General features: G+C 37.0%; 1 protein-coding gene and 1 pseudogene across 2 annotated transcripts; both read right to left on the minus strand.

Moving 5' to 3' along the window:
- Nucleotides 1-653: 653 nt before the first annotated feature.
- On the minus strand, nucleotides 654-4,645 carry LOC143545336 (uncharacterized). 2 transcript variants are annotated; one of them, XM_077037247.1, is made up of 4 exons: nucleotides 4,585-4,645; nucleotides 3,291-3,835; nucleotides 2,520-2,929; nucleotides 654-1,676 (listed from the first exon to the last, which is right to left on the minus strand). In XM_077037247.1, the coding sequence occupies exons 2-4, from the start codon at nucleotides 3,655-3,657 to the stop codon at nucleotides 813-815; spliced, it is 1,641 nt and encodes a 546-aa protein (XP_076893362.1). In that variant the 5' UTR covers nucleotides 3,658-3,835; nucleotides 4,585-4,645; the 3' UTR covers nucleotides 654-812. The 2 variants fall into 2 exon arrangements, with proteins under 2 accessions (XP_076893362.1, XP_076893363.1); XM_077037248.1 differs by lacking the exon at nucleotides 4,585-4,645 and having other exon boundaries at nucleotides 3,291-3,867.
- Nucleotides 4,646-6,950: 2,305 nt separating this feature from the next.
- LOC143545318 (polygalacturonase-like) lies at nucleotides 6,951-11,842 on the minus strand (annotated as a pseudogene).
- Nucleotides 11,843-21,080: the final 9,238 nt, after the last annotated feature.

A 21,080-nucleotide genomic window follows, 5' to 3' on the forward strand; every position in this document is an offset into this window, starting at 1 on the left:
GTTTGAAATGTGGTTGAGAATATATATCCATTGAAACCAGTTAGAACTAAATAAAACTGGTTTAAAACCAAGCCGTTTAAAACCGGTTTTCAAATCAGTCCGGTTCTTTCCTCTTATAAACCAGTTTGGGCGATCCAGTTTTAACTATCTATGACTCAATCCGAACTGGTTTTAAAACCGATCCAGTTTGGCCCAAAATCCGGTCTTGTGAACCTCTAGTGGTGGTCCTGGCTCATTTAGCCATAAGTTAACTAGTTTAGTAAAAGTAACTCATTTTGACCGATTAAAGACCACTTTGACACACTTATTACTCATTAAAAACATAAAATTCAGCTTTAGAACTGTTTTGACCCATTACCCGACCTGCCAACCTGGCCACCTGTAAATTCATCATCCGACCAATCACGACATATGTACCACTTATTAAAAAGAAAATGCAAAAAACACAGCTTTTCCTGCAATATAATTGTACTATTAATTACATGCAAACATATTGTATAAACTCACAGGAAGGGCAACTGTGTCCATCCGATCTGATCCGATCCACTTATCGACTGAACTCAAAATTCCAAAAATACCCTCAACCCACTATCTTTCAGACGGCATACATTCTCTTATACATTCTCATACGTACCACTTATTAAAAAGAAAATGCAAAAAACACAGCTTTTCCTGCAATATAATTGTACTATTAATTACATGCAAACATATTGTATAAACTCACAGGAAGGGCAACTGTGTCCATCCGATCTGATCCGATCCACTTATCGACTGAACTCAAAATTCCAAAAATACCCTCAACCCACTATCTTTCAGACGGCATACATTCTCTTATACCTCTCACTATAAATCTCAGGATCAGATGCCCCCATTGACATTGAAAAAGACCGCGAATGAGTCTCGGCCCGTCTTATATTCCTCATCTTATTCTCCTCCAACCGATGCCTAATGACACAATAACACATTGACCCGATAGTAGTCAACATAATTGTTGCACCAATCACAGTGGTATAAATAGCAAGCCACTGCTCATGACTCCCCACAACAATATAAGTCAGAGAAATAAATGCAACCGATATCGCAAGACACGCAAACCACATAACCTTATTAATCACAAACATAAGCTGTCTCTTAGCCTTCTCCTCAATCACCACAATAGATGTCTGAACCACCACAACCGCCAACGAGACGAAAAGGGCTAAACTGTCAAACAAAAAGAACAAGATAAACGCAGCATTGTTGGCTATATTGGCTTCACCGAGCGTAAAACCGTCTGTTTTCTCCTCAAGATATTGGCCCGGGACCGTGAAAATGGCCGCAAATGCCACTGTGGCGATAAGAACCGCAACTACAGTGGCTGAGTTAATGGCATTGTTGAGCCCGTTAATATGGAGCTTTTTGACTTTTTTTGCAATCTTGCGGACCCTGAACCCGGTTTGACGGGTCTGTCGGATTTGAGACTCGACATCGTGTTTGATGTCACTGACGGTTTGTTTTAGTTGCTTGGCGGCACTTGGCGGTTTTCCATAGTCTTTGGAGTGAGCAGCCCCTGCTTGTTTTAAGGTATCAACCATTTCGGCTATTTTAAGGTTTTCTGCAATGTCAAGAGGTGTTTCTCCGGCTTTGTTGACTGCATTGATGTTGATGTCTTCAAATGATAGCAGGCAGTTAACAATCTGACAGTTACAACAAGTCAAGAACAATTTTTTATACATTATTATTATTGTTATTTATAAAATACAACTTTGTATATGTGCAAGTAACCCCCAGCAGGCATCAATTTCTACCCCTTTAGTTATGAATGATCAATTAAGGTTGTGTTTATCTCAAACGGGTCAAATCAAAAAATTTAGCTAAAAGGGTAATGGTTTGAAAGATGCCCAAAGCTCGAACTGTAAACGAGCCAACATGCTCGTGAGCTACTCGAGACCGGCTCATTACAAGCACGAATTGAGCCGAGCTTAAAAAAGAGCTCGAGCCTAACAATAAGTTTTTATAATAAACAAGCCCGAGCCCGAGTTGGCTCACGATCCTAAACGAGCATATTAAATATATAACTTTTAGTTATATTATAATATATATTTTTCTAAAAACTATTATTATACAAAAACTATGATAAAAATAATTAAATAATATATATTATGTTATATATTGAAAATATAAAAATATAAATTAAAAATACATATGAAAAACGATATAAATGTTTATAAATTAATTAAAAAATAATAAACGAGCCAAGCTTGAGATCTTGTAAGTCAAATGAGCCGAGCTTGAGCTTGAGCTTGAGCTTGAGCTTGAGCTTGAGCTCTCATAGGTTAAACGAGCCGAGCTCAAGCTTAGACGATCTCAGGCATGACCTGGATCGTTTACACTGTAATAATACCGGGTCCATCCAACTTGACCCGCTAAAAATAACTTTCTTCAACCCAAGCCTGTTTTGACCCATTAACCGACCCATCTATCTTGTGACCTCTACGCACAACGAGTGAATAATAAAGCTGCAAGGGGGAAAGAAAAACCTTTGTCCGGCTCTTTTTCGTTGCAATATGAAGAGCAGTATTCCCCTTATTATCTTCCAAACTCAAAACAGCTGGATCGGGTTTTATTAACTCAACCACCATATCAATATTATGGCCCTTAACCGCCATATGCAGAGCGGTTTGACCCTTTTTATCAATCCGGAAACCAATACTCGGGTCACTATTCAATATTGATTTTGCAACTTCCAAATGGCCCATTCTTGCTGCAGTATGAAGCACGGTTTTACCATTGTTTCGGGCTATTTTGGCAAGATTTGAATCAACATCAAGAAGCAAATTGACCACATCAATGTGGCCTTGTGCTGCTGCTGTGTGTAAAGCGGTTGAATTTGAAGAATCGGTGGTCATAACGAGGTTTGGGAAAGAGTTCAGAAGTTCCCTCAAAACTTCTGCAAGATTTGACAATCAGATTAACTTAAAAGCAGTAATGCAAGATGTAAATAAATTTGAAAAAATGTATAAAAAAACATTATTTTGCCACCCTAGTTCTCTGGTTCTTGATTGCAGACAGGCATAATAAAGATTTGTTAGAAAGAAGATGATGATACAAAATTTATGCAAATGCCCTTTTGATCATTTCATCGTTAAATTTTTGAATAAGCAAGTATAACCACTTTTGATTGTTACAATATCCCAAAGTATTCTGATTATTCATATCACATTATCCATTTCAAACTTAATTTTCACAATGCAAATGGTAACTTATCATGCTAAAAACTAATTTTCAAACATAAAAAGGTTAAATCATACCTATATGTCCCTGTTTGGCAGCAATATGAAATGGATCAAAACCGTTATTGGCAGCAATAGAGGCAGTTTGAAGATCAATATGTTTCAAGAACTGAGCTACAACATGAGAATGCCCGTTCTCTGCTGCCACATAAAGAGGTGTTTCCCCTTCTTGATTCTGTTTAGATAATGCATCAAGACCAAGATTCTGAAGAATCTCTATAACCTTTGTTAAATTCCCTCCTCTGCAAGCCAAATGAAGCATCGAATCCCCTCGTTTTCCGGGCGATTCTTTAGGTTTTTTGAAACTCATCTGTCTTCCCATGGCTATTCTGAAACTCTTCTGTTTTTCCATGGCGGAAGCACGAAAACTTTGCTGTTTTTCCATTTTTCCTAACCGGAAACTAATCTGCTTTTCGATGATCGGTAATACCCAGAACCGAAAACAAATCTTTTTGATGAATTACCTTAAAAATACTTTGAAAAATTTCAAATTCCCATGTGCCGGTGTGCAGAAAGCCCTAGATTCTTGATGGACAATGAAAAGGGATCAAGAAATCAAGAAACTGCAAATGGATTAACACCAAGAATCAAAGTTTGAATCTTTTTTGTAGAATTAGACACCAACACATGAAAAACATAAAATTTCAATGTTCAAATGTGCAGAAACTCCTAGAGTCTTTATAGACAGTGAAAAAGATTGCAATTTAGTTACCCCCCACAATTAAAGATAGAAAGCAAGCCAAGAACCCTGAAAAACAATATATTTCAATGTTCCAATGTGCAGAAACTCCTACAGATTTGTAAACAGCAAAAAAAGACAGCAATTTAGTCACCTCTAACAGTCAAAGATAGAATTTTTTGATGAATTAGTGAGCAAGAACCTTAAAAAACAATATATTTCAATGTTCCAATGTGCAGAAACTCCTAGAAACTTTATAGACAGTAAAAAAAGACTGCAATTTTAGTTACCCCCACAGTTAAAGATAGAATCTTTATGGTGAACCAGTGAGTAAGAACCATGAAAAACATCAAATTTTCATTTTCCAATTTGCAGAAAGCCCTAAATTCTTGATAAAAAGTTTAAAAAGAGGGTCAACTTTTTTTTTTTTTTTTTTTTTTTTTTTTGCAAATCAATCAAGACCCATGATCCAAAACATCAAATCTTTTCAGAAATCAGTAATCAACACACTTCAAAACCTCAAATTCCCATGTCCCAATATGCAGAAACCAAAAGATTCTTAATGGGAAGTAAAAAAAGGGATAAACTTTGATGAATGTCAATAATAATAAATAACATATATAATTTGAGCACCTGAATCTAAAGAAGCTTCTGAATGAGTTAGGCAGATGAAATACAGCCGCCAGTAGATGTAACACTAACAACCAGGAATGGACGGAGAAAAATGATGGAATCTGAAGGTGGGACCCACTTTGCATATGATTGATTGGTGCTGTGGCCCACAGCAGCCTTCAAGCAAACAGAAAAAGCATTATTATACTTTGGACCCAAGTTGTTGCAGTCATCATCCAGATGGAAGAAGAAGAAGAAGATAATGGTGGAAGATGGCCTACTGCATAGATAGAAAAAGACGAAGAAAGATTAAACAAAAAATTATACTTAAAACTTACACTTAAATAATAAAAAAAAATTATACTGTTTATATCGATTCTGATCATCTTAGAGCATCTCCAATGCAACGTGTACGGTGGATAATGTATCTTGATTTCCTGGTAGATGCGGACAAACGGAGGTGGGCCCGACATTTACGTTACGGTCACAGCATTAAAAAGAAAATAAGTGTTTTTGATGTTTGATATCTTTAGTAAATGATATAATTATTGAATTCGTACAAAATTTAGATAAACCTATAAAATAAAAAGACTATACTTTCAAACAAAATGTTATTGTTTGGTGGGAAAATGATGGGAGAGCTAGTCTTTTTAATTTTTATTTTATTTGAATTTTCAATGTGGAATAATAATAATAATAATAATAATAATAAAACCAAAAGTAACGTCAATTTTGGTGGATGTAGTAGGATTTGGGTGGGGGGATAATACAAAAAAGTAGGAAAATAGCCTTTAATTTTATTTTTCTAAATAATTTTATTCAGTATAAATTTGACGTGTATCTTAAAGAGTTGTACTTGTTTTTGAATTAGTGGTTGACCTCCGAACTTTTATGTCAAGTGAAGGACATTAAATCTTCTGCACCGTATGTAGCAAACAAACATGGAAAAATTTATGATTTGATGGTATTTTCTTTTTCTATTTTTCTTGGTTTTCTGTTAGTGGTATTTTATGCGTGTAAAGTGTGAGATTGACATGGAAGTCAATGGGTGATATGAAGATAATGATGGATAATTGGATATGGTAAGGCAATGAAATAACGCTATAATTAAAACCGAGTTAGGGTGAGTTTGAGTTTGGATTGTTTATAAATTAAGCTAAGACGAACCGCCTCGTCAAAAGCTCAAGCCAGCTATAATGGCTTGTCGAGTTAAATCTTTTATTTCAGTTTTAAAATTTGGCATCTTTTACATATGATATATAAAAACAAAAATAAATATTTTTAACACATATTGTTTTTTTTCTCACTTGTTGAGGGGATCAGTAGCGTCTTTTGATGTTCCTTATGCTTCTAGTTTTTTATATGGTTCTCAGAGAGTTGATGTAGGAAGTACAATACTAGAAACTTGGTAGTTTACTTTTTTATATCTTTAACATACAAAACATATAATTTATAAATACTGGAACTTGGGTTTTAATTTAAATGAGTCAACGAGTGAGCATGCTTTAGCTCATGCACAACTCGTTTACAAACCAAGCCAACTCGGCTCCCTTATAAATGAGCTCCGAAAACATATATGACGCTTCCTACGTGGAAATTCACATTTCACATCTCCATAATAGACGGCCTAAGGTTGGAGTGAATACATACCTCCCATCCGACTCGTCTTACAACCCTCTATCTTTTATATTAGCGCTTTACTTTCCGTCCTAGTCATCTGATCAGATCCATTTTTCAAATTCAAATAAATATAGTCTTGTTTAATAATATAATAAAAACGATTACAAATTAAAATATACGAATAATAACTAATAATAATATGAGAATAATAATATAATATAGTAACTAATAATAATAATAATAATAATAATAATAATAATAATAAAATAACATAAAGTTAATACGGTAATAATAGTAATATAATATTGAGAAAGTGCTGAAAGTAGTTTCGAATTATCAGAAAGAAATCACCACCCATCTAAATTCTTTCAATATAAAAGGAAGCGGGATAGTTGTGCTTTTTGGTACCAAATATCAACTCATTCTATTTCATCATATCCCAAGTCATTTAAATGTACGGATGCAAAGGGTACTCTTAAAAGTATTTAGAGTACTCTAAATTGCCAACCATTAAGATGGCATCATTGTTTGTGTTTTAATGAATTAAGTCGTTCAAATAAAAACTTAATATATCGTCACCTCATTCTTACCTAAAATGAACGAAACACTCTTAACTTTAATCCAAAATATCCAATTTGCTTTAGTTATTCGACATCATTATCAAGTTCACGAACCATATTTGCTACCCAATTTCATTACCTGAAGAGCTAAAGCATGTGGGGTTGTGTCCCAAAGTACCCAATGAAGATTACACTAAGGTGCCTCATGCACTCTAAGGAATGGTATATAGTTGTACTTTTAATCAGTTAAATAGATAAATTAAAAGTTAACTAAAAAATATACAAAAATCTCAAAGTGTCCCATCTAACTTTCAAAAAAACCCTATCACTAAATAATCAAAATCTCGAAGTGCAAAGCCAGGTGATTCAACTATATTTTCAGGCCACGGACTCTGAAAACTCACATACCCTAAAAACAACCTGTTGGTTTCATCACGCCAGAAGTTTTTCCTCCGGCGTTAACACAATATGCAGACGCCGGAACCTCTTTCTTAAAGCTTAAGTTCACATCTTGCATTGTTATTCCCTGACATGGATACTTTTTGCTGCAGTCAAACTTCACTGCCACTTTCGTTGCCGATGTCCCATGGACGTCATGATACTTCACATTGGTAATTTTCACATCCTTGCACCTATCTTTGAAAACATTAAATCAACAAGTTTTGTTTTTGTCTTTAGTATGTGAGGAATGTTATGTAACAAGTTGACAAGAGAAATGTAAGAAGTAACAAAAAGTAGTGGCGTAAACGAGTTAAGCTGTTCATCAACTACTTGAGCTCGGCTAGTTAATAAACTAGCCCAAGCTTTACTTATGGATATATTAAATATACAATATATAAGGATTATTAATCATAAAATGATGATAAATAAATAAATAAATACTATCTATATATTATGTATAAAAATTAATATTAAAATATATGATAATAACTTAAAAATAATGTACCCTAGTTATCGATACTATATATAATATAGAAGTGAGTGACCTTTTAAATTTTAAAAGGATTGTACAAGTAACAATGCATACAATTTTAAGAATTTAGGGGTAAAATAGTCTTTGCATATCCAAAAATAATATACAATAATGGTCCTTCAACTTTAATCATGTTTTGTAAATATAGTCAATAGTTACATATTCCCCCCTAATTATTAACCAACTACCCCCACGACATTTAAACGGCCGCAACTTTTTCATACATTAATATTTTTTCTAAAAAATTACACCATAAAAACGAACATTTTATTATCTTTAATTTGAGTATGGTATTGCTATAGTTAATTAATTTTTAAAAAAACTAACATATTACATGATTACCAGTTATTACCGGCAATGGGTCGGACATGTTCGACTGATGGTGTTGAACGGGTTAATAAAAAAAGGGTTAATTTAGTTCATGTCGGGATGGGTTTAGATCGAAAGGATTCATGTCAAAACGAGCTTCGGGTTAAAACGTTTTCGGGTCGAAACGGGTACGTAAAAAAGGATTGGGTTAAAAGTAGTTTATTTGAAACTATTGTACATTTCATCTTACTTCTTTCTTATCGCCACCTGTTATGCGTGTTCAAGCATCAGTTACATGGATGACACTGTTTATACATATCGGGTTGCTCGCATATAGGCATTATGTGGCGCGCTTACTGGCACCGATTACACGCCCGATGCCATGTTAAATGCATACCACCGTCGGGTTACGAATGTACCGTTGCGAGGTTACAAACGTAATAACACCGGTTGCGTTTGTACATACACCGCTGCATCGCGCGGGCAACTAGCTAGTTAATATATAATACTCCCTCCGTCCCATTATAAGTGTCATAGTTTGACTTTTCAAATCTTTCGTTTGCAACTTTGATTGTAAATATTTTTGTTCGTGTCATATAATACTTGATGAAAATTATATCAATGTAAAATACATTTAAAACCAAATTCATTCATATATTTTACATCAAGTATTATATAACATAAACAAAAATATTGTCGGTCAAAGTTAAACAAAAAAGACTTGAAAAAATCAAATTATGTCACTCATAATGGGACGGAGGAAGTACATGACTAGCTAGAGCCAAGCCTTAGTCAAGATTGAGGTTATAAAAACTACTCTCAAGTCCAACTTGAGCTCGAGTTCTCATACTTTAAACGAGTATTCTGGCTCTGATTCAAGCTCGTCTAGTTACATCCCTAATACCTATAAAGCACTTTTTAAGAGCTAATATATAAACATGATGCAATAATAATTAAAAAACAAACCTGATTGGGACAGTTCTTGTGACTAGGACAATAATTTTGGTCGATAAGAATCGGGTTCTGCACGTTGGTCATGACCGCGTTCTCGAACAAAACACCATCTACAAACCCATGGCTAGGTCGCGCCCATGACTTGATCCTTAAACCGTTATCCGTATCCTTAAAGTTAACCTTTTTCACGGTCACATTCTTCACACCTTCTTCGTTCAAATCCTTGCCTAAACTTCCAATGCTGAAAGTGTAAACATACATTCCATTAACAAACTATTATTTAGTTTCACAAAGATTCGAAACAAAGAAGCTTTCATAAATTATGGTTCACTAGTCATATCGATTTCAAAATCTGGATTATGTAATAAACATTTTAAAAATAAATCAAGGATAACATATAATGCTTTTAAAATTAATATGTAACATTCCATTATTTTTTTGTATGAATTTGTATTATTAGTAAAAAAGCGGTTATCAGTTTATCAGTAACCAACCAGTTTAAATACACACAGCTGGACCGACTTAGGTTGATATATACCTGATGCCATGACCGGGTCCACACCTGACATTTTCGATCCATAGATTGGTTGCACTGGGACCAATGGACACACAATCATCACCGGTGCTGATCTTGGAGTTTAATATGTGACTCCGGTCGACAGCTGGACATGGATGCCGTCGGTGTTGGGACTGTCCAACGGCGCGTGCACGTTCACGTCCACCATCTTCACGTCATCACAACCGTTCACCACGATGTGAATCATTTGGCTGTTTATTGAAGTCAGCCCGTACACTTTTACGTTCTTTGAGTTGAAAATGCTAAAGTCTGCACGTGCAAAATGCTTGATGAGATTCTTTTTTTTTTTTTAACAGCCAACTAAGTAACGCTGGGTACCCCGTACACGGCCCCCATTGACTAAAGGTAGCCCGAGCCGGCCACTACTCCGGACGGACGGAGCCCCTAGCGGTCCACCTGTTGAGGGATTCAGCGGATAAAACCCGACCCCCACGCCCGCCAAACGGCACGACAGCGATGAGCCGGTAAAACCGAGTGAGATCAAGACTCGAACCCTGGCAAGCCAAGGTCATCCCTCATATATCCCATATAAGTTGGTGGTAGTGAAGTTTGATACCTCTACCTCTCACTTATAAAGTAAGTGCTCAACCATTGAGCCAAAACTATGCTTGATCAGATTCTTAATATATGTTATAAAATTACAATAGATTACATAAAATATTAATATATGCTTTTTTCTTGTCGCAGGTTGTAATAAATAAATAATTTTTTTTCTCCTACCCAATATTTCGTTAACATGTAATATGATTTTGATTTTTATATAATTTACTTATTTATTCATTTACTAAATATGCTTTTTTAGTTAAAAGTAGACCAAAAGATATTTTATCTTAAAACCAAATAACATTGTTACTTTTTTTTGAATATTTTGATCTACAACTTTGTCCACTTTATGTAGTGTTCTAGCCTCGTAGAACTAGGTAGTTCGTTACATGAACAAATAAACTTATACAAGTTGGAGTATTACTTATTAGTAATATTCATGGTATGGTATTTTGAAAAAGTTGAGTCGAATCATGACTATGGTTTTCGAAAAGACAAATCAAACCGACGGTTTTTAACGCTTTAAGGGTTCGTATTTGGTGGTTTAGCTGTTATGTTTTAGATTCAAAAAATATTCATTAATATAATAGATATATAACTTAATATTCCTAAAATGAAAAAAAAGAAATTAAATATATTTGTTAAACATATAATATTCGGTAGGGGTGTGTGGTGCGGTTCGGTGCATTTTTTGGCTAAAACCAAACCAAAAACCAAAAATTCGGTTTTTTGAGTTTTTGAAACCTTTCGGTTCTGGTTTTTTCGGTTTCGGTTTCGGTTTTCGTCATTTAAGCTTGAAAATTTTAGGCCTAAAAACGTTGCCAAAAAATAATTAATTTAGGTATAAATAATTTGTTAATTCTAAAATGATAGACTATTATACATTTGAACAAAAATATTTTATTATATCATTAAATTCTTATAATGAATTAATATAAATTATTAAAAAAACAAAAATTAGAAATTCGGTTCGGTTTTTTCGGTTTTTATTACATGCAAACCAAAACAAAACCGTTAGTTCGGTTTTTACAAAAACATAAAACCAAACCGTCGGTTTTGTTTCGGTTTGGATTTTTTGGGTTTTCGGTTTCATATCGGTTTTTTCGGTTTTTTCATCGGTTTAAACTTAAACTGTTTATTATAGTTCGAAAAAAAAACTTAAACTGTTTATTAACACCCTAATTAAAAACAAACAATTTCAGAAACCACCTATAAACAAAAAAAAAAAAAAAAAAAAAAAAAAACAACGTTTTCTTGACAAATGTAACAGTTAATTATTTATTATCAAAACTGGTTTATACATTAATGAAACCATACCGTGGCTCCATCCGGACAGTTTTCCGAACGTGACTTCTTACACGCCCATAAACCGGCACCTTGTGCATCTATCACCCCACCCACCACCGTCACCCCATCAACATGCTGAAACCTTAGCCAATAATGACCTTTACTCACAACATTATAGTTCCCAGGACCCACTAGCGTCCCATCAATCCGAACCGTGATGTTATTACTCTTACACGGACCCGAAAACTCCATCCCGCCAACCATGTACCTTCCTTTGGGAACGTACACGGTTGACGCCTTCACCGAGCCGCATGCATGTGACCATGCGGACATAAACGCCTTCGTTGAGTCGGTTTTACCGTCCGCTTTTGCTCCTAGGTTGTTAACATTGTAATTACTACCCGCGGAGACGGTGGTGATGGTGATGAGTGAAAGAATTAGTGAAAGGATGGACATATTTTTATGAGGAGAATTAGAGGTTTTGTTGTATTTATGGGAGAGTTAAGTTAAGGTAACTTAATATTAAGTTTTTTTTGTAACTAGGAGTTATATATTAGTATAGTTAATAGTTATAATAATTAATGTAGTATGGTTTATAAATATGAAGGTTTAAGGAATGTGAGGAGGTCATGGTCATGGATAGATCCTTGTTTAACGGACCGGATCGATGAATGTGGAACATGTCTTATTATTCAGTTTAGTTATTTTTATAATATTATTATGTGTACGTATAATATATGTATGGATACTATGTGTATCATGATCTATAATAGACTAAAAGTTATGAAACAAATCACAAATAGTGGAATAGATCGGTTTGATTTTTAGTTTTATTATTTCTGTATTTGCTAGCAATGTCATAAATACAGTTATACACACTCATTTTGTATGTATCACCGACGAACAGTGGCGAAGTTTGGGCGAGTTTGTATTGGGGGCAGACTCAAAATGTATTAAAAATTCATAAATAATGAGGGTCGGGCTTAAATTTTTGGACGAAAACGGGTAAATTTACACTACGTATACAAATTTTCGGACTAAAACAAACAATTTTACGCTACTGCCTAAAAGACATGAGGGCCCGAACCACCCCAGGCCTTCACTAAGCTTCGTCAATGCCGACGAACAATTAGTTTTAAAAAAGTTATTTTTCATTGTTTTCATAGACTAGCTTGGGTACAATGTAACAATGATTAAACTGCCAGAAGAATTTCAGGGAATCGTACTGATGTTGTGGCACCTTTTTCGAATGTGTATGTGTGTTTGAGACTTTGTACGGCCGGTATAATAGTTAGTTGGGATAATTCTCAAAATAGTCTAAAACAGGAAAGAGAAAACCAAAATAGTCCATTTGAGGAGAGATGATTCCTGTTGGTACATAGATGTCAGTAGTTCATAGTCTAGCGTTTGTAATCGAGTTTGTAATGTAATTATGTTTATGTATGTAAGCGAAGTTGTCAACAAGTTCGCTTAGGCGAACTTGTTGAACAAGCGAAGTTGTCGACAAGTTCGCCTAGGCGAACTTGTTCAACGAGCGAAGTTATAGACAACTTCGCCTGAGGCGAAGTTGTCGTGTATTTAAGTAACCTACAGGTTTACGGTTTAACTGTGAGAGTTTTGGTTATTGACGAGAGAGGAGTCAGTTGTTGAGTTCAGTGAACGTGTCGAGAGTCTGTAATAGACGTGTTTCAAGTTATAATATATAACGTGTTTGTTTGTATCGCGTGTGTTTTGTCTTACGTATTCTACGCTCGTAACTACCTACGCAGGGATTCCGCACCTACGTAGATAGCGATATCCCGTGTAAGATCCGTCCGGGAACCTACAATTAGTATCAGAGCTTTGGCTCAATTGTGTGGTTCGGGATTTCACGCGGGTGTAGAAAACGTCTCGTTTGACCTATTCGCAGGACGCGTTTTCGTTAATATTGTGTTATACTCACCTTATACAGTCATATTCAAGCTGTCACACCGACCGGAAACTGCTAAATCGTCGAAAACAGATCTGAATATTTTCAGTGTTCTTCGGGCGAAGTTGTTGTTCTTCAGGCGAAGTTGCCGTCGCTGGAAGTAGGGTTTCGGCGAAGATATAAGGTTGAGCGAAGTTAACCACAACTTCGCCTACCTCATAAGTTCGCCTAAGCGAAGTTAACCTCAACTTCGCTTATCTCCTAAGTTCGCTTACCTAAGCGAAGTTATTCTCAACTTTGCCAAGTCACGCGAATTTAAGGATTTTCCAGCGAAGTTAACACTTAAGCGAAGTTATCCTTAACTTCGCCTATAGTACTGTTTGGAATAATTTTTGTTTTTTTTTCGAGTTTTTCTTGTTTTCGAGAAGATGTCGCCAATTAACATCTCAGAGTTAGTCAAAATGGAAGTTGAAGCGGGGTCGGCTACTAAGGCCCCAAGGTTGATGAAAGGAACCGACTTTGTTGCGTGGAAGGATAGGTTCATTCAGTATATTAAATACCAGGATGCAAAGATGTGGGTGTGCATCCAGGATGGATATATTCCACCGACAATGGAATACGAAGGTCGGGATGTGATAAAGAAGTACAGCAATGGAGGAAGAAGAGAAGAAAATGTATGAGGCAGAGAGCAAGGCCCATGCTGCAATCACTATGGCTCTTCCTCAAGAGATTCTCCATACATTCCGGAAGTACACTTCTACACGAGAGCTTTGGGATGCTCTTGAGAATAGATTCGAAGGGAACGTGGGTATTCGTGCCTCGAAGATTAAGCTGTTAAAGACCCAGTTCTCTGTCTTCAAGTATTTGAAGAACGAATCGCTCGATGATATTATCACCCGATATTATCATCTAATGACAGAGCTGAACAACTATTCTATTGCTTACAGAGAGGAGGAAATAGTTGAGAAGCTTCTCGATGCTCTCCTACCAAAGTGGGAAATGTACACTGTTCTAATGAGGGAAGACAAAGACTTTCATAATTATGACTTGGAGACAGCAGTAAACAAGCTCAGAACCTTTGAGCTTAATATGGTTCGTAAAGAGACACCAACGGATCAGGTTCAAGACCCTGGTATGTATGGTGCCAAAGTTAACGCAGGCTCAAGTTCAAAGTCTGAATCTGCTGCTTACTACTCCAAAGGAGAGTTAGGTTCTAACTCTTCTCATGAAGGAAATGTGTCAGTAAACATGAACGGTGATGTTTGCTTTGTTGCTGGAGGATCAAGTGCTTCGAAACCTCAAGCCTCCAAAAGTAGTTTCTCTCCGAGTGCTTCAAGCAATAAATACACTAAGATGCCAATGAGTGTCAAATCTGCTGAAGAGCAGTTTGCACTCTATGCATCTTTTATTGCTTCTTACGAGAACTACATACAAGGGAAGATTGTGGACCCTGCTGCTTTGGAAGAAGACTATGACCAGATCGATCCTGATGATCTGGAGGAGATGGATCTGCAGTGGCAGATGGCGATGATAGTCAGAAGAGTGAAGCGTTTCATGAAGAAGACTGGCAGAAAGTTCGTAGGTGGAAAGCCAGGATTTGATAAGTCAAGGGTGAGGTGTTACAATTGTCAACAAAATGGACACTTTGCAAAGGAGTGCACTAATGCACGTGTAGAACGTAGTCAGGGGAGGACTACACAGCAAAGTGGAAATAACAATGGGAATAATGCCATGATGTCTGATGCTGGTGAATACAACTGGAACATGTTCTCTGGAGAACTCTTTGAGCAGGCACACATGGCGAAGGTTGCAGCTGAAGAATGTATGAAAGCTGCTGAAAATGAAAAAGCTTTCATGGCTAATGACCAGAACTCCGAGGTATGTACTAAACCTATCTGTACTAAATGTGAGAACTTGTCTGAACAGCTTGCTACAATTACTGATCAGTATGTTAAGTTGGATGCCGAATTTAAAACCTTGAAAGAAGATCATCACTTCACAAAGACAAGAGAAAATAATTATAAAATAAAAATTAAAGCTTGTGAAAAAGACGTTAAAAGTTTAAAAACAAAATTAGCTGAGAAAATTGATGTGATCGATCTAAGCTACGAGGTTTTAGAAGAGAAAACCAAGTTAATCGCTGAGAAAGAAAAACAGATTGCTGATCACCAGGTAAAAGTGGTGGAACTAAATAGGAAACTGGAGCAATTCCGGAATTCCTCTGCTATTCTTGATCACCTCGTTAGTGATCAAGGTTCCTCACCTAAGAGGGGAGGAATTGGTTACCATGAGGTTCCACCACCTTATAACCATAATTATACTTTCAATCCTAGTGTTCATGAATCTGTTAATTTTGTAGCTGATCAGACAGGTCCTGCTAAGGAAACTAGTAAAGTACCGGAAATTAGTAAAGGCGAAACAAGTTCGCCTGACTCAAAAGTTAAAATTTCTATTTCAAGTCCAGTCTCATCTGATTCGGATAAGTCATCCGAGTCGGGTAAGACAAAAGAGAAGGAAGTGTTACCCACTAGTGGAGAAAAAGTTAATTCAACTAAAAGGAGTACTCCACTCAACCCATATGTCCCACCTTATGTGAGACGTACGGTGGGTAATACTGCCTCCACATCTAAAACATCTGCTGAAAAGAAAGCTGAATATAGGTGTTGTTTTAGATGTAATCAAACAGGGCACCTTGTTGCTGATTGCCCTCTGAAGCAGCGTTTCAGAGAGGTGAGGCCCTCGAAAACTGAGACTAAGGTTTTTAGTAATCGTTTAAATGTTAAAAATGAAAACCATTCAAATTTGAAAGATAATACAGGTTTTCAAAGAAACACATCTCGGTTTTACACTACTAATAACCAAACCAAATGCTATAATTCTTTTGATTCTCTTAATGTTCGTCGGTTTGGTTGGCCTCACTATCAGTCTCCAAGAAGGTATCCTGTTAGGACTCGTGGAAGTTTTTCTAATGCTAACTTTGGTCAGCCAAGTTGTATGAGTTCTGTTAAGAAGGTTAATCGACCCAAGACCAAGAGGTCTTGGGTCCCCAAATTTTAATAATCTCTTTTGTTTGTGCAGGAACAGTTGAACAGGGCTTCCAATAATCTTTGGGTTGTGGACAGCGGCTGTTCCCGGCACATGACTGGTAACAAGGATTTGTTACAAGATTTAAAACCTGTTCAAGGGGCAAGAGTCAGTTTTGCCGGTGAGAGTGGAGGCAAAATAACAGGAAGGGGTACGGTAACTAACGGGAAGATGACGTTAGAAAATGTGAACTTTGTTGAAGAATTGAAGCACAATCTGCTGAGTGTGTCGCATATTTGTGATAAAGATTATACCGTACACTTCACAAAGACTGATGCGATTGTGTTGAAGCCTGGTTTTCAAATACCAGAGGATTGGATAGTAATGAAGGCTCCACGTGATCGAAATACGTATATGATGGATTTAAGTTCAACTGAAATGTCAACGGAAGAATCGTGTCTTTTGACAAAAGCAAGCGAATCGGAATCTGAACTGTGGCACAGGAGAATGGGGCACATTCATCTTCGGAAGATGAACCATATTGTCAGACATGGGCTTGTGTTGGGTGTTCCCTTAAAAAGTTTCAATTTTGAAGACAAATGTCTTGCGTGCAAAAAGGGAAAGCAGCACAAGAAGTCCCATCTCACCAAGAAAGTAAACTCAATTGCCAGTACACTAGAGCTGCTTCACATGGATCTCTTCGGTCCTGTGAATGTAAGAAGTCTAGGTGGTACAAATTATTGCTTGGTAATCACTGATGACTACTCACGATACTCGTGGGTATACTTCCTGAAATCAAAGGACGAAACGGCTCAAATGGTGAAGAATCTGATTACCAAAGTTGAGAACATTATGGATAAACGAGTGAAGTTCATCAGAAGTGACAATGGTTCCGAGTTTAAAAATTTTGAAATGGAGATCTTCTGTCTGTCAAGAGGGATTGAACACCAATTCAGCGCTCCGTATACTCCGCAACAGAATGGAGTGGCTGAAAGGAAGAATAGAACTTTAATTGAAGGAGCCAGAACTATGCTGGCTGATTCGAAGCTTCCGGTGGTGTTCTGGGCAGAAGCTGTTTCTACAGCTTGCTATGTACTGAATAGAGTTTTAACGGTAAAAAGACTTAATAAAACATGCTACGAGCTTATGCATGGGAGAAAGCCCAATTTGTGTGGACTTGAAGCTTTCGGGTCCCCGTTTTCAATTTTAAAGGCACATTCAAATTTTGGTGAAGCAGCCGTTGAAGGAATCTTAGTCGGCTATGAAGTTGGGACTCCCAACAGGCGTGTCTTTAATACAACGAACGGCAAGGTTGAGGTGGTATGTAACACCGACATTACGAGTTACAGATCGCCAAGACCGAGCATCGGACCTCCTGGGATTTTCGACTATGATAGGCTCTTCAAGTCTTTTAACATACCTGATTTGTTTTGTACAGAAGAAGAAGAACGTGTTGCTACGAAGATGATTCTAGATGAGGAGGAAAATTTGCCACATAGACAGCTATTTGATGATTGTCAACCGTCCTCATCAAATTCTATCGGTTCCCCTGATGTCTCTCCTGAAGAAGAGTTTATCAATCCATTTCACTCTCAGCCAGAAACAACCATTGATGAGCTCTCTTCTAATTTAGAAGATAATTTGCATGTCGGTGCTGTTCCGACCACGAGAATTCACAAAGACCACCCTTTGGAGAATGTTATAGGTGATGTGTCCTCCGGTGTACAAACCAGAAGTAGCTTGAATGAGCACACTTGTGTTTATACAAGCATTAAGGAAACGGGTATAATGAACGAATGTTTGTACTCATGCTTTATTAGCCAGATTGAACCGAAAAATTATCAAATGGCTCTTAAGAACAGCTCGTGGGTCGAGGCCATGCAAGAAGAGTTGGCTCAATTTAAGAAGATGGAAGTTTGGACTTTGGTTGAAAAACCAAGAAATGTGCATGCGATAGGCACAAAATGGGTGTTTAAGTGCAAGAGAGATGAAAAGGGGATTATTACAAGAAACAAGGCGAGGCTGGTCGTTAAAGGTTTAATCAGCAAGAGGGGATAGATTATAATGAAGTGTTCGCTCCGGTGGCCAGGTTGGAAGCGATAAGATTGTTTTTGGCGTTTGCTGCTTTTAAGAAGATGAAAGTGTTTCAGTTGGACGTGAAGAGTGCGTTCCTCAATGGGAAAGTTGATGAGGTTGTGTATGTTGAGCAACCTCCGGGTTTTCCTGACCCAGACTTTCCTGATCACGTGTACAAGTTGAGCAAGGCGCTGTATGGATTACATCAGGCACCTCGTGCCTGGTATTCAACGTTATCGGACTACTTGCTAGAGAATGGTTTTGAAAGGGGTTTGATTGACAGCACACTGTTTGTGAAGAGAGATGGAAGTGACTTCCTGCTAGTTCAAGTCTACGTGGATGACATCATATTTGCTGCATCAAGAGTCTCCATGTGTCAGGAATTTGAGGCCGTTATGAAGAAAAGATTTGAGATGAGTGCTATGGGTGAACTAACGTTCTTTTTAGGATTGCAGGTTGATCAAAAGAAGGATGGGATGTTCATTCATCAAACAAAATATGTTCATGATGTCCTCAAGCGCTTCAAGATGGAGGACTCTTCTCCATTTGACACTCCAATTTGCGTCAACCACAAGTTGGGAGCTGAAATAGACAGTGACGCAGATGTGGACCCAACTCAGTATCGGGCTATAATAGGTTCTTTGATGTATTTGACTGCTTCTAGGCCTGATATAATGTTTGCTGTTTGTCTTTGTGCTCGTTTTCAGGCAAACCCAAAGGAATCTCACATGAAGGGTGTGAAGAGGATTCTGCGGTATCTCAAAGGCAAGCCGAAGCTAGGGTTGTGGTACCCGAAGGGAGGAGACGTGGAACTGGTCGCTTATACGGATTCTGATTATGGAGGGTGCAATCAGAGTCGGAAGTCGACAACAGCAGGATGTCAGTTTCTCGGTGGAAGATTAGTTTCCTGGCAGTGCAAGAAACAGACAACAGTCGCAATCTCTACGTGCGAAGCTGAATATATGGCAGCATCCAACTGCTGCTCTCAGGTTTTGTGGATTCAGCAACAATTGCGCGACTATGGTCTGAATTTCTTACTCACTCCTATTTTTATTGATAACACTGCTGCCATCTCAGTAATTAACAATCCCGTGAAACATAGTAAAACTAAACATATTGACATTCGTCATCATTTCATACGGGATTGTGCTGAGAAGAAACTGATTAAGGTCGAAAAGGTCGATACGCCTGAAAATTTCGCTGATTTATTTACAAAAGCGTTTGATAAATCCAGATTTCAAAACCTAATTGAGCTGAACGGGATGATCAATCCCGAGTAACCATGTTTTTTTTGTGTTTATTTAAAAAAAAAAAAAACGTCACTATTGCTTAAAATTATTCGGTTACCTCAGTTTGATGGACATATCCTCGGATATGTTTTGGTCCTCGTTTCTACTTGTAGAGAATGAGGGTCGCCATTAACCAGATGACTGAAAGTGACCGGGGCGGTTATGATGTGTTTTCTTTCTGTCGCTGAAAATTAGTCGGTCATACTTAGTTAGAAGGACACATACTTGTATGTGGTCGGTCCAGTTGATCCATTGGATCTTCAGGATTGCCGTTTACCTGAAGACTTTGATGTGATCGGGGCGATTGAAGTCAAAATTTTTAAGGGAAATGAAATTACTTTTCAAGTCTGTTACTTCGTAAGAAGTTAGTTAGCTATGTTAAACGGAAAATTGATCCAACCATGGAAAATGATAGATATACTAACTTTGTGTGCTTAACTAGTGACGTTATTAGGCTTAAAAGGCTTTAGGACAATCATTGTATGTCATGGTAACTTTTTATGGTGCGTAAAAGTAGATGTGATACAAATTAAATTTTACTTGATTTTATGTGGAAACTCCTTAAGAGTTTTGCGTGTCTTCATGTATATCTTTCCGAATGATAGGCAGAAAAGTGATTACCCAGTCATACACGAGCCCGTAAGTGTTCTGATTCCCGTGAAGAAAGCGTTTCAAGAAACTGCAGTTATCCAGATTCGGGACTTGCAGTTGTTTATTACTCTAAAGTCTATAAGTATGTTTGCTTGAAAAAAAAAAAAAATTAATACTTATGAGTTAGTGTAACATTCGAGATGTCAAGATATCAAGACTTCACAATCTTCGAGTAAGAAAGAAGAAAGGGAAACAGATCAAGAGTATTTACAGTTTAATCAGACACTATGGGTCGAAGTCAATTCGGGGTGACTTGGGGAAAGCCAAATACGCTTTGAGGATAGATAGGAGGCATCAATCTTTCTGAGTTGTTGCCCACTTAAATTTTAAGGATTAATTGAACCTAACTCGTATCACAGAAACGATGAAAACCATCTTAAGCATATTACCTGCTTACAACCTGTCTCTATATGTCATAATACAGCTAAACACGAATCTATGTGACAGTCACGTAGTTAGTATGATTCCTGTTCGGATCTTTTCTAAAACGTAGCAGTCCCTATCGAGACTGAAATTTGATCCCTTAAACTTTAAATTTTTTACGTTTTTGTACTTAGATAGCTTTATGATTTTTTAACTGGTTACTTAGAATTGATCATGTTATTTATTTCTTAAAGGACAATTTTTAACTTAATTGACAACTGTTAAAATCTTAAGGGTTAAATTTTGAAATTTTAGGCGATGTTGTTGAACAGGCGAAGTTGTGAATAACTTCACCTAGGCGAAGTTATCCGTAACTTCGCCT

This window comes from Bidens hawaiensis, unplaced genomic scaffold, assembly GCF_021521415.1.
Source record: "Bidens hawaiensis isolate Kalapana, Puna unplaced genomic scaffold, B.hawaiensis_p1.1 tig00013897_1, whole genome shotgun sequence".
NCBI lineage: Eukaryota > Viridiplantae > Streptophyta > Magnoliopsida > Asterales > Asteraceae > Bidens > Bidens hawaiensis.

What these genes read in the sequence shown, in the direction of transcription:
- LOC143545336 (XM_077037247.1), bottom strand. Translation starts at nt 3,657, where the DNA reads ATGGAAAAACAGCAAAGTTTTCGTGCTTCCGCCATGGAAAAACAGAAG. An exon ending in TGCCAAACAGGGACATATAG is followed by an intron (nt 2,930 to 3,290) that starts GTATGATTTAAC and finishes CAAATCTTGCAG; the next exon opens with AAGTTTTGAGGGAACTTCTG. An exon ending in CGAAAAAGAGCCGGACAAAG is followed by an intron (nt 1,677 to 2,519) that starts GTTTTTCTTTCC and finishes TGTAACTGTCAG; the next exon opens with ATTGTTAACTGCCTGCTATC.